General features: G+C 44.9%; 1 protein-coding gene across 5 annotated transcripts in view; it reads left to right on the top strand.

Annotated features, from left to right (window-relative positions):
* Positions 1-4035: 4035 nt before the first annotated feature.
* TFDP1 (transcription factor Dp-1) overlaps positions 4036-12463 on the top strand; it is a 37618-nt gene continuing 29190 nt past the window's right edge. For 2 of the 5 annotated variants that reach the window (XM_054271850.1, XM_054271846.1), the window contains exons 1-2: positions 4621-4750; positions 5552-5633. In XM_054271850.1, the coding sequence (XP_054127825.1) occupies positions 5622-5633 (12 nt within the window). In that variant the 5' untranslated portion in view covers positions 4621-4750; positions 5552-5621. Of the gene's footprint in view, positions 4090-4620; positions 4751-5521; positions 5634-12463 lie in introns of those variants that run through there. The other 3 variants (XM_054271849.1, XM_054271848.1, XM_054271847.1) reach the window with 3 other exon arrangements.

Raw genomic sequence — 12463 nt, 5'->3', positions numbered from 1 at the left:
CAGTTCCCCACCAGTTTCGTCCTGAAACTAAGAGAGGGAGCCCCTTTTCCCTGCCTCTGGCAGTGAGGTGGGATAGTTTATAATAACAAGGTAACACATGCCCACAGCACTCCAGGTTCCACCTTCTCATGCCTACTGTGAAAAAGCTCTGTCCTGGCCAAAACCAGGACAACTTGGCTAGGCTTTAGGAGAACTGGGGGAAGATAAATAGTTATCTATTAGTGTGAGTACCAGTGTTCTGTGCCTCTTTATTGACACAGATTTGGATTGCCTGGTTCAATATTAGATGTAAGTGCAAATTAGTAATCTTAACAGACATATGGTAAGTTTGTTTGCAATCAGACATTTGAGATTGCCTCATAGAAATCTGGAGGTATATTGAAATACTGTAAATATTTTGTGAAATGCAAATAATGGCTCCATGCATAATTCCATGTCCAAATGGGGTAGTCTCATGATATGATCTTAGGACAGAAACAACAGACCTTATTCGTGAATGATCACTCATTCCTGTATGAAAAATGGGGAGAATATTGCATAACCAGCCCACTTAGATATAATTGCAGCTTTTCAGAAACCTTATGCTTGTACTGTGGAATATTCTCTTTTTGTGTCAGGCAGATAAAATTAAAGCAGAGTTCCAGAAGCCCTGAAAGGAAAATCTACTGATTTGTCTTTCCTGGAAATTCTTGTTCCAGCTTGTTGGACAGTGGTTCTGTCTCATTCATTAACTAATGATCAGTTAAATATCATTTTAATACAGAAAAGCTGATACAGAGCAGAAGCCTCATTAAGTGATGACAGGATATTCCTATGGTCAAGCTGAACTTAAGGGAGTGAAAAGGGAGGTCTGCTCTATGCTTGAATTGCAACTCATTCAGCTAACCTATTTTGGGGTCGAGATTCAGGATTTTTTTTTTAAGGGAGGGGTTTCATTTATTTTGTAGGTGGATTTAGCTGTGCTTATTTGGCATGGCTTTCTGAAAATTTGAGTTCTTGTGTGTTACCTCTTAATTGCTATCCTTGATAATTCTGTGACAATAAAGGAACCAAAGCAGTTTAAAAGCTGGCCATGTGGGCTATGCTTTGTGAGCCATTTCCCTGGCCCGGGGTCAGATTGGTGTGTATGGACCCACAACCACCCTACTTGTGGCTTATCATACAGAGCAGGTGGCTTCAGTTTGTCAGTAGGAAGGTATTTGTGGGAGCTGTGAGGTGGTTCCCTGAAATTGTGACTGATGAAGGTCTAGGATGGCTCAAGAATGTGGTGATGGTGGACTGAGTCCATGGCACTACATAGCTGTAAGAATCTATACTTCCTATCGTTCTCAAATATGAGGGAAAACATCCTCACAAAGCCTTGTACTTCACTTGTTTTATGATTGGACATCCTGAGCTTTGCAGGCAGGAAGATGTGGGGGTGCCTTGCATGACAGAATATTGCTGTACGATGATGCTTGATGGAGAGGGTGAGAAATCTAGTGTGGTCTTGCCTGTTGGAACGAACCCAGGAACAGTCTAACCACAAAAGCACTCCTGGGGTTTGTCTAGGGAAGGAATCCATAGTTCTGCTCAGTAACCAGTCCTGGCAGTGTTCCAGCATGTGGGCAATGCCAAAGGTGGAGGAAACGGGATCCCTGAATGACAAGAGGCAAGCCACACTAACAGCGCTGCTATTTTGTGGGAAATGCAATAGCTTGTAAGGAGCAGCAAAGTATCAGACATCCTGTGTTGATGACCTGACAACGAGGGAGCCGCACAGCTGCTGCAGGGAGAAGGAAGAACACGGAGATGTCCTCAGAGCTCCGAGGTGTGCAGCCCACTCAACCCCTAAGGGCAGGAGGGCAAGGCACGTCTCTACCAACTTCACTCAGCAGCCCAGGAGATTTGCCACTTGGGTTCTGCCACCACCTCTGCTGGGTGATCACCACTGCCGGCTTGGGATTACCGACACTTTGGAGACAGTGGGACTGGGAAAACCTTCTGGCTGGAGACAACAAACTGACAACGTTGTGACAAGAGTGACCTAGGGATAAGTGATCCTGCCTTGTGGGAAAAACCTCGATCAGAGAGTAGTAAAATTTTCAGTTATGGTACCAAGCTGAATTTCTTATTTCCTAAAATAGAGTGGAAATTTGAGAGTTGGGAGGTAGTACTTCCCGACGAGGCCAGATGCTGACAAGGTGGTCAGGTGACATGAGATCTTTAATTAAGTCATGAGTTTGCACAGATCACAGCTTTCAGATTGCATGGCTCCCTGTTCCCGGGCATTTCCTCTGGCATCTGTGGAAGCTTTCTGCCTGTAGACTCCATGACCTCTTGAGACAATTTCCTCGCGTCTGTCATGCACTCCTGCCGCGCTGGTGCTGTTTAAAGTTATGATCTGTTCTGCTTTTCGTGAACCCTTAAAAGGGAGAGGTACTCCCCAGAAAACTCTGAAGTGGAATAGCCTGCCACTACTACTATCACAAACGAAATCCTAAAGCTCCAAAATACCTGCAAAAGGTGTGCTCAGAGATTAGAGAAGTGTTGAAAATTTTTTCACTGGTACAAACACTTCATATTAGTTGTGAACAACCCTCGGCTGAAGGAAAAAAAAAATCCACTACCCAAGAGTTGGGCGTGTTTGGGCAGTTAGTATGTATCAAAATAAATTCTAGCAAACTGGGACACTCCTTGTTTGTGCTTGTTCTGTTGACTCGCAAGTGTTTTTCCTACAGGAATTAATGTAAAACAAAAGAGCGGGAGGTGGGTGGGTAGGGACGTGAGATACACAGACGGTTTGAACCCTTAGGCACAGTGTATATGACCTGGAAGGTGGAGAGCGGCACTATCAACTGGAGATGTCTTTCAGGAAGCAATTTTTTTCTGCAGCTGGTTTATGGGTTTTGTGTGTGAAAGTTTTTGCTGCTTTCTGAAAAGTTATAATGTTACAAACACAATTTCATTATCACCTTCTTTCTTCGATGGCAAATGCCTTCAAGCTTAATCAAGAGGAATGAAGAAATGGGGTTATAACCTAGAGCAGCACGGGGGGGGGGAAGGGGAAAGAGGGGGGCATTGTTAATAAAAAACTCCAAAGATTGCTATTTATCAGGAAAATGAACGTAGTGTTTCATTATTACTGTAAAGCACAACAATTCAACGTCTTAAAAAAAAAAAAAGAAACCAAACAACAGAGATGTGAAAATGAATGCGAATCTCATGGACTCGTGAAAAGCATCTCCTGCAGCACCCTCTCTGCTGGGTTTGTCTGCTCCTGCAATGTAGCGGCTCTGCGGTGGTGTGTTCTATTCCCAGCTAGCCTTCGTTCCCAGGAAGCAGCATGAATTTAGCGAAAGGACGAGCCTTTTACTTCCTGCTCCCCTCTTCGTTGAGTGAGCAACCTTGTACCGTGCAGAACTGTGTGTAGCTTCCTCCCTCCCCATCGAGCAGCCTTGCATCCACCCTGTGAGCCGCACGACTCTGGAGCTTTCCTTGCTCTCCCGCAATTCCCCCTATTACGGCTCTTTCTTTGCAGCCCCCCAGCAACGCTGCAGGTTTTGGGTTTTTTTCCCCAAAACTTACAGGACAACGATGTAATTACATCACATAACCCTCGCTAACATGCTCTGTTCCTGCGGTCGTCATTGCTCGCAGAGGCTGCAGCGCCCCGAGGTGCTTTTTAGTTTTGGGTGCAAGGTTAAGAGCTGCAACCGCCCGAAGGAAAACTTTCGCTTGGATTACCACAAAATCCCTAATTTTAGCAACGATCGCTGCAAGCGAAACTTTGCTCGACTAACGGCCGGACAGAGCGCGATGAGGAAGCGCTGGCAGCAGGATGTTGTGGCAACCAAACCGCACGGCCCTGCCCGGCCGGGTCCCGCTCCACGCCGGCAGCACGGCCGCGCCCGCGGGCACCGCGCGGCACCGCGGGGCGGGCGGGGAGTCGGAAGAAGGCGCGAAAATCCCGCGCATGCTCCATGCCCGGCTCCCTCCGCGCCTTGGAGCGGCGGGCGGGCGGGTTGGCTTGGCCGCTCCGCGTGTGCCCGTGCGAGGCGCGCCGCGCCCGTGACGTCAGCGCGCAGCGTCAGGGGGACGCACAAAAGTGTAAGTTTCAATTTTTTTTTTTTTAAATTTTATTTAAAGAAAAGAAAAAAAAGAGACGGGGGAAGAGTGGCGGGGTCGCGCGCGCAGGGTCCGTGGGAGGGTGGGGGGGCAGCGCTGCGCTCGCTCGTCCCCCCTCGTTTACCCGCATCGCCCCCATTCCCGCCGGCAGCCCCTCGGCGGCAGCGGCGCTGGGCAGGTGTGCGGGTCCGCGGCGTGCGGGGCCACGGCGTGCGGGGGCGGCCGGCAGAGAGACCCGCGGGCTGGCAGGCTGGCGGCCGGCGGGGGCAGAGGCGCGCTGGGAAGTGACAGCCCGCCGGGGGAGACCCTCTTGCCCCGCCGGCCTCTTCTGCCTGCACCCCCTCCCCCGGAGCGCGGGAAGGCGGTCCCTGCCGGTGCCCTCTCCTCCCTCCCCGCTTCCCTCCCCTGTTCCCGGGCTGCCGATGTCGGTGTCCCGCCGCCTCCCCCCGCCCCTGCCCCCTCCCGCCAGGCCCGCGCAGCCGCCGCACATGTGCAGTCGGGCGCCTCCGCAGCGGCAGCAGCAGAAGCGGCGGCAGCAGCGCGGCGGCGGCGGGCGGGGGGTGCTCCCGCTCCGCGCTCCGGGTCCCTGTCTCGGGGCGGCGGCGGGGGATGGAGCCGGCTCTCTCTGCCTTCGGCCGCTCAGGTGCGGGCAGCCCGCACCCGAGGATGGGAGCACCGGGGCTTGCGTGGGACGGCGGCGGGGGGCGCCGCCGGCGGCGGGTCGAGGCGCGATGGGGATGGGGACGGCGCGGACCCGCACTCCGCCCGCCGCCCCTTCCCCCCGCGGCCGCCGGCGGTGCCGCCGGGCGCGTCCCCCCTTGCCCGCGCCCCCGCCGCCGCCGAGGCGATTAGCGCGGCCCCTCGCTGCCGGGGGGAGGCGGCGCGGGGCTCAGGGCTCTGCCCGGGCGGTGAGGCCCCGGTCGGGGGGCGCGGGCGGGCGCGGGGTGCCCGGGGCGCAGGGGCGGCCGCCGGTCTGTGGCGCCCGGTGCGGCCGCGGCCCGTCCGCCGGCGAGGAGGAGGAGGAGAAAAGCGGGGCTGGAAGGCCCCGGGGGGAGCTGCCCCTGGGGCCTACTTGTGCCTGCTGCTGGAAATGGGGGTGGGGAGGAGCAGGAGGCCGTGCTCGCTGCCCGCGCTCGGTGCTGGAAGGGGCGCAGCTGGACAGGGACCGGCCTCGCGTGGGATCGGGCACGGGCGGGGGAAGGGCTCGCTCTGCCCGGGCACGGCTCTCCCCCGCCGTCGGGAAAGCAGTGCCCCCCGCACGTGAGCGTGGGGCTCCAGGGACGAAAAGGTGATGATGGGAAACTTTTCCCTTTTTAAAAACGTGGGGTTTTTTTCCAAAAAGAAACCTAAATTGTACTTGGTACTATTCAATAATTTCAATTGTGAAAACTTTCCCTCCTTTCATTTTTTATAGCTGGTGCTGTCTTTGCTTTCTGCTTTCCAGAAAATAGTATTGTCCCTGTGTCCTGCAGCCATCAAGATTTTAAGACGACTGGTTTTTAGTCTTTGGTAACATGGCAAAAGATGTAAGTATATTTGTAGTACATACAATGTGGAAGCATAAAATGTTTTTATTAACAAAAGCAAATGGGGTCATGCTTTATAATAGCTGGCATTAATGAATATGTGGAACTTAATCTATGCTGTGCATCAATTCTAGGCTGTTTTCCTGTAGACAGCGTAAACTAGCTTCAGATCTGCTGCCATTTTTTCAGAGTGATTAATCTTGAGAATTCCCTATGCTAATAACAGCACTTGGGCCGTTGTCATTATGTGCTTTCATATTGAACACTGAAAGAGCTTGGGTTTGGATTGGATTGGAAAAAACCCAGCACGTGTTGTTCAGATGGCAGGGCTGTCTTGACTACCATTGTCAACTAACGTGTCCTTTCTTGAGTTCAGGAAGGCATCAGACATTTGAGGGAAGATGGTTCATTCTCCATATGCATTCATTGTTTATCTCTGTCTACCAAAAGATGCTCGTTAGTGTCTGTAAAAGCCAGGTTTGGGAACTTTCACCATAGATTTCCATTGCTGCTGTCGTTAAGGCTTGCAGCTTCCATTCTGTGACCTGCCTCATGGAGCATGTTTGCTCTTCACCCCTTCCAATACTCATTAAAAAATTTCAGTTTATTCTGCCTTTAAGATGTCAGTCATTGTTCATACCTAGTATAATTGGGCTTTCATATTTTCTTATTGAAAATAAGATAATATGCTAGTCTGTACTCAAATTAGATCATATCTTCCCTTTCAAAAAAACCCAAAATCCCTAAAAAACAACAGCATGCAAGAAAAGTGACACAACTCATTGAGTTAGACAGCAGGTTGCAGCCTGTGGAATACTGCAGCCTTCAAATAGCAGGGATTTCCATGAAAGAGTGATTGGTTTAAAAAATAATCCTGTAGGAAATTCTAGCAGTTCAGCTGAAAAACATCTTCATGTGTGGAGAAGCAACCAGACCTACGTAGTCACTGAAAGCTTGCCTGGAAGAGATAAGGGTGGCCAAGTACATGACAGATAGCAGAGTTCAGGGAATGATAGGCCATATAAACGGGAAGAAAACGAAAGTGGAGGGTGTTAGACTAGGAGATGAAATTGAAACAGTTCAAAGTAATTGAGATACCAAAGTGCATTTGTTTAATATTAGCTTTTGGGAGAGAGATCACCTAAGTGAAGAGTTGCTAGCACCTGGAAATACAGATGAATGTCCTGCTTAAGAACAAACCTTATTTTTGAAAGATCTAGCTTATTCTAGGAAAGAGAGTAATTAAGGAAGAAAGGAAGGAATAACCAACCTCATAGTAAACTTAAGAAATGAGAGAAGGTGCTACAGAGCCAAAAAGAAATTGCTTTCGATATATTTATTAAAGAAGTAATAAACTGAATTTGGAAAAATGAAAATCTAGGTCAGGTTTTAGGCAAAATTTTAAGTGTACTTGAGCACTGGAGCAGGGTAGCTAGAAAGGGTATGAAATCTTAACTGCATATTGTCTAACCTGTTCTTAAAAACATCTACATATACTTCAAACCTGCCTCAGGGAAGAAATATGAACTGCTTACCTTTTTGCAGACTGTGCCCACCATTACATGACACCTAAAATGTGTAGTGAGTGTTGGGGAGTTTTAAATTTCTAGGTCTGAATATGGCCTCTATGAATTGTGGTTTAATGCTATAACATAGAGATGTTAATTGGTATAACACTTTAATTTTCAGAAGGGAAGAAATATATTTCCATATTTTTTTTCAAAGTCCAAGTTCTTTTTCAAGCAGAATAATGGAATTCAGCATGATACAGACAGTATCACTAAATTTCTGGGCACTGAGTCTCTGAAAACCCGTGTTGCTGTAAATTTAAACATTCTGATGTGAAAATATTGCTGTGATGAATGGCTTGTGGTTCTGCCATGTCACCCATCCAGTGCTCTAACTGTCTGTGAGATGCAGTGGTGAAGAAGATGGCATAGTTGATGATTGCTCCTGCCCCTTCGTTCCCTTTTTCTCAGCAGAGCTGAGGTGGCTAAACTGTGGGAAGGGCTGTGCTGCTACAGTCCTCAGTGTGGGCTTCAGGTGGCATTTCCATGGCCAGGCATGTTCAGAGTGCTCCAGCCTGGGAGTGCAGCTGAGGTGTGCATCCCTTATAAAGTATTAAAGAATTGCAAAAGTAGTGATCAGATAAGCTAGCAAAATAATGTTTATGAACTATATGGTCCAGGTCTCTAAATTCTGTGAAGTATTACTTTAAAATGGATCTCTCTAATGCTTTGCAGAGCATACAATCAAGAGAAAATAAGAAGCAAAACATTGATTTTAATTTTTTTTTTTCATTTATATTTTGGGGTTTTATGCAAAATACTTTGATTTCCTCAGCAGTAGTCAGGAAGCTGTGAGGTGGGGGGGAAAGGATTCATTCATACATAGCACCTTAATTAAGAGCCTGCAGGTGGAGTTTAAGTGCATAATCATAATGTTGTAGCTGGATAACTTGAAAAGTGGTAATGTAAAAAGAAATACTGGCTTGTGAAGGTTAAAGTATCCATGGGTATATCAATTTATGTTTTGGGTAGGGTATCTGAAGTGCAGTAAAGATAAAGGACAAAAAAAAGAAGCACTTATTTTCCAGTGTGATCTGGTAATAGCAATAAGCACAGCCATTTTTGAGTTTATGAGCACCAGTGCAGCTAAGAAGCAGTTCTAACAGAATCAGGCAGATGTGGTATATCACATTCAATTCAGGACACCTTAGTTCCTAGAAAGACTTTACTGTTTGTGCAATAAAAAAAAAAAAACAAAAAAAAAAAAAGAAAAAATAGGTGTGGACAGGAGAACAGCAATTGCTGTATCTCAGGGACTTGGATACCTTGAGAGTGGGATCATTGCATTGCTTTTCAGAGTCTGGGTGACAAGTTGAGGTCGGTAGGTTTTGGTACAGTTTTACATTTGCACTGTGTGGGAAATTTCTTGGCCATTGCATATGGGCAGTCTCCAGAGACTCCATCTTAGGCAGAACTCCTCTTTCTGGTTAATCAGTGTTGCTCTGAGTTTGCCTCATCTCCTGTGAACTCTTCCACTACTTACAAATGTGGCACCTTCCAGGCAGGAGCTGAAGGAGCCAAATGTGCAGCCAAGGTCCTCAGTCTACTTGTTCTCCTTCCTGGATTCATGGGGGTAATAGCTGGGGGGAAAGCAGTTCCCTGTGTGCAGCGGTCACCTGTCCACCCTTGGATGCCTAAAACTAGCCAGGACGCTGCACTGAATGAAGTAAAAGGAATTACTGTAGCAAGAAAGCAAATTTGATACATTAATTTTTTTTCCTGCTTCCACACTGCTTTCTGGCCACTTTTATATTCAGCTATAATCAGTTATATGCTGAGAATTATCTGTAAATTAAGATGTTAAATACTTTTTTTAGTAGTATTGGTTAATGTGCCTTCCACCATTAAAGGACCAGCTTCTGTAGAATGGCTGAAGATCCAACTTGTGGTGACCATGTTTCTCCCCTGAGTTACTTCTGACACTGCTGAACTGTTGGGGCCTCTCAAGGAGCCATAGGGAAAGAGAAACTTCTGGATCTTTTCTCCAAGACTCAGTGTTACATAGGAGAAAAAAAAGCAGGAATAGTGGAGTTTATTTTCTGCCAAATTTCTGTACTCTTAATACAACCACTTGCAGGAACTGGATCTGTTATTGAGGATAGTCTAATGCATGGTGTTATAGTGAATATTGAAGAGAAAGGGATTTTGCTAGACAAAAGGGATGAGTATGGTTCCTTCTGTTCTCCTATGAGTCATATAAATTAAATATTCTTATCTAGTTGTGTTGTTTGTGATTGTTTCTGTCCACCATTAGTGGATGGACTGCTTCAAGCCGTGTAAAAATAAATTGTGCACAGAGAACTTGAAGTTGGAAAAAAACATAGAAAAACTTTTGAAACCAACATACCACTGTTAGCCTTCAGAATTTCTTACAGACTAAAATACCTTTCTTGAGAATTGTTCTTGAGTTACTGTTTCATAGGTAACTGACAGTAGTGTTGGCTTTGGAACTGCTTGTTCTAAAATTAGATTTCTTAATTTATTCTTAAAAATTATGTTCTACTGTCATCTTCTGCTTGAATTATTTTATGAGGGATTTTTCTCTTGATCCTTAGTTTGCATAAAAATTACTGTGTCTCTTTAGTTTTTATGGTACTTGCATGAATCTTACTGAGTAGTAGATATGGCAGATATATCCAGTTTTGCAAAGAAAGCCCTGTGAACATGTGGAAATATGAGGACACACCATAAAAAGTGCAAAAAGTTCATTACCTGATCTGACATTACTGTTTAAGAGATGTACAGATGTGGGAATTAATGCTGGTGGTTTACTTTAGTTAACTATTCAGTATACATTCAGGTATGTAGCTTAATCTAGTGAATTTATTTCACAGTATTACTAATATTTTGCTCAAAGACTATTTAGAAAAACCCACAGCAAACTGGTTTCTTCACACAATTTTACTAGTTAGGTTAATAGGGCTGCTGTTTTTGTGGAAAATCAAAATCTGTGCTTTTGTATTAATTTTTTGCCAGAACACCACAGAAGTTGTACTTTTTAGTAACTTCCATGTGATGTTTCTACATCAGCCTTGAGCAAGTCTAAAAAAGTTAAGTTTGGGATGGATTGAAAACAAGAACCCAGTGGAAGTAGGAAAACCACTTTATTTTGGACCGTTTTTACATGATGCACTTTCAATCCCTAGAAAGTATTGAGAAGTCTTCAGAACATTTTTCAGACTTTTCTTAAAATACCAGCATGCATTTTTCCTTTTATGTTTATTTTTGGGTTATGTACTGGAAACTTCGTTGAGGCGGACTAGAGAAGTTAAGTCTTTGAGGAATCTCAAGTGGTCATGCACCTTCTTTGATATCATTTTAGTTCAGTAGCTTGATCTACTTCTGTTTGCCTTTAGTGAGTTCTAACATGTCCAGCAGTTTGCAAACTAGTGATCAAATAATATTACGAAATTAGGTCATCTAAAAAGGCATCTCTGTTTGGGATTTTGAACGTTGCTAATTTTTTTAATTTGCCTTTTCAAAGAAGGCAAAAGGAAAGTGATCTTTAAGCTCTCTTTTATACATTCCAGGCATGCAGTCAGAGCTGTTGTTTTCCTATGTTGGTTTGTATTATAAAATCAGGAAATAGCAGCTCAGAAGTTGCCTGTCACCTTGCCAATTTATTTATCTAAATGACGCATTTTCTTGTAGCCTGTAAGTGTTAAACTTTATTAATTGTATGTGCCAGTTAATGGTAGTGGCTTTATATAGGTATGTTGCAGTATTTTACTTAATAACTACACTATGATGGCAACAGGCTCAACAAAAATGCAGATTTTAGAAGTTAAGTTATGCTGGGAATCAGTTGTTTTAGTGTTTGCATTTGACTGAGTGATTATCTATTAATGGAGATTTATTATGGCTAATGAGGAGTGGGAAGAAGAATGGATCAACCTTTGCTAAATGTTGTCTGTATTGAAACAGTTCTCAGGTAGGAGACAACTTGATTTTAAGGATGGACAGTGGTCCATGTTCCCCACAAATGCTTCTGGCTTGTGTTACATTACATTTGCTGAGGGTTCCAGTATTGCATTATTGGTTACACAGACTTGGTTGAAAGTTGCACCGTGGGCCACTCTAGCCTTGTAATACACTGATAAGGAGGTTGGTGAGGCAAAGGGCTCTGGAAGGGTCCTGTGCAATGTTATTTGTTGATTTTGGCTGTGGTTCAGGTGCTGATGAAGAAGCTGCTCTGAAGTCTTGGTTTGGCTGCTCTTTTGGTCGAACCTAGAGTGGTTGCAGGATGTACTTGTGGAAGTGGCTGCTGCTGGTACCTCCACATGTGGTCATTTAGTCCAGGAGGATACTAATGATGATTTTATTTTCTTTTTAATTCCTGTGGTAAAAGTGGAAAAGCAGTGCTTTGATGTCATACTCACTGCTAGGAGTCTCACATTCAATTCTGCTTCATTCTTACAGCTTCATGGTTAGTGCTGGGGACATCAGCTTTAAATTTTGCAAGGGTTGTATCACTTGAGCAATTGAATAACTGTGAGAAGCAACACCAACACCATGGAGTGACTTTTCACTCTTGAGGTGTTTTTGAACTGTTGGCTGCTTGGACAGGACCACCATTTGACTGGTCTTCTAAGTGAGTTCTTAATTTAATTTTTGCTGCATTTTGGATGTGTTGCTCTTGTCATAAAGAAAAGCCAAGAAGCTAATGGTCTTGACATATTCTGCAATAAAGGAGACCTTGGGTGTCATTTTGTGTACCGCTAAGTGTCCAGCTCACCTGCAGTATCAGCAGAGCCTGTATCGACCATGTTTGACTGAACTTCTCACCTGTATTTAGCTTTTTGCCCTCATAATTGTGTGGTATCCAGACCTTTGTTTTAGTGCTTTGGCTGTGCCTTAATAGTTAAGGTAAAATTCAAAAATATTCTTTGGAAAGCTCATTTCTATGGTGCAGCTCATTGCTGAGTGGTTGGCAGGACACGTTAATCTTGAAGATACTGCCATGATCTGGGGAAGTGATGTGATTATCTCTGTTCCAGAAAAAGGCTACTAAAACACAGTAAAACAACACATCTGAGAATTTTGAACAGTCAAACTCCTGTAGCCCAACTTCAAATGTTTTTATGCAATTTATACAGTAAAGAATAGTTCTCACTGGCTTCATTTGCAAAATGAAATCCAAATGTTTTAAATTTAAGAACTTTTTGCCCTTTTCTACAATATTCTTCTACTTAATATCTTGATTGCCCTTTAATTTTTGCAAAAAAAAATTGAAATGGATGTCTCATCATAATCTTTTGTAGT

Source organism: Melozone crissalis, unplaced genomic scaffold, assembly GCF_028551555.1.
Source record: "Melozone crissalis strain CALT ecotype California unplaced genomic scaffold, PUWL_Pcris_2 ptg000013l_1, whole genome shotgun sequence".
In the NCBI taxonomy this organism is placed as follows: Eukaryota; Metazoa; Chordata; class Aves; order Passeriformes; family Passerellidae; genus Melozone; species Melozone crissalis.
The sequence above is the reverse complement of the archived record's forward strand: the minus strand, read 5'-3'. Positions and strand labels throughout refer to the sequence as shown.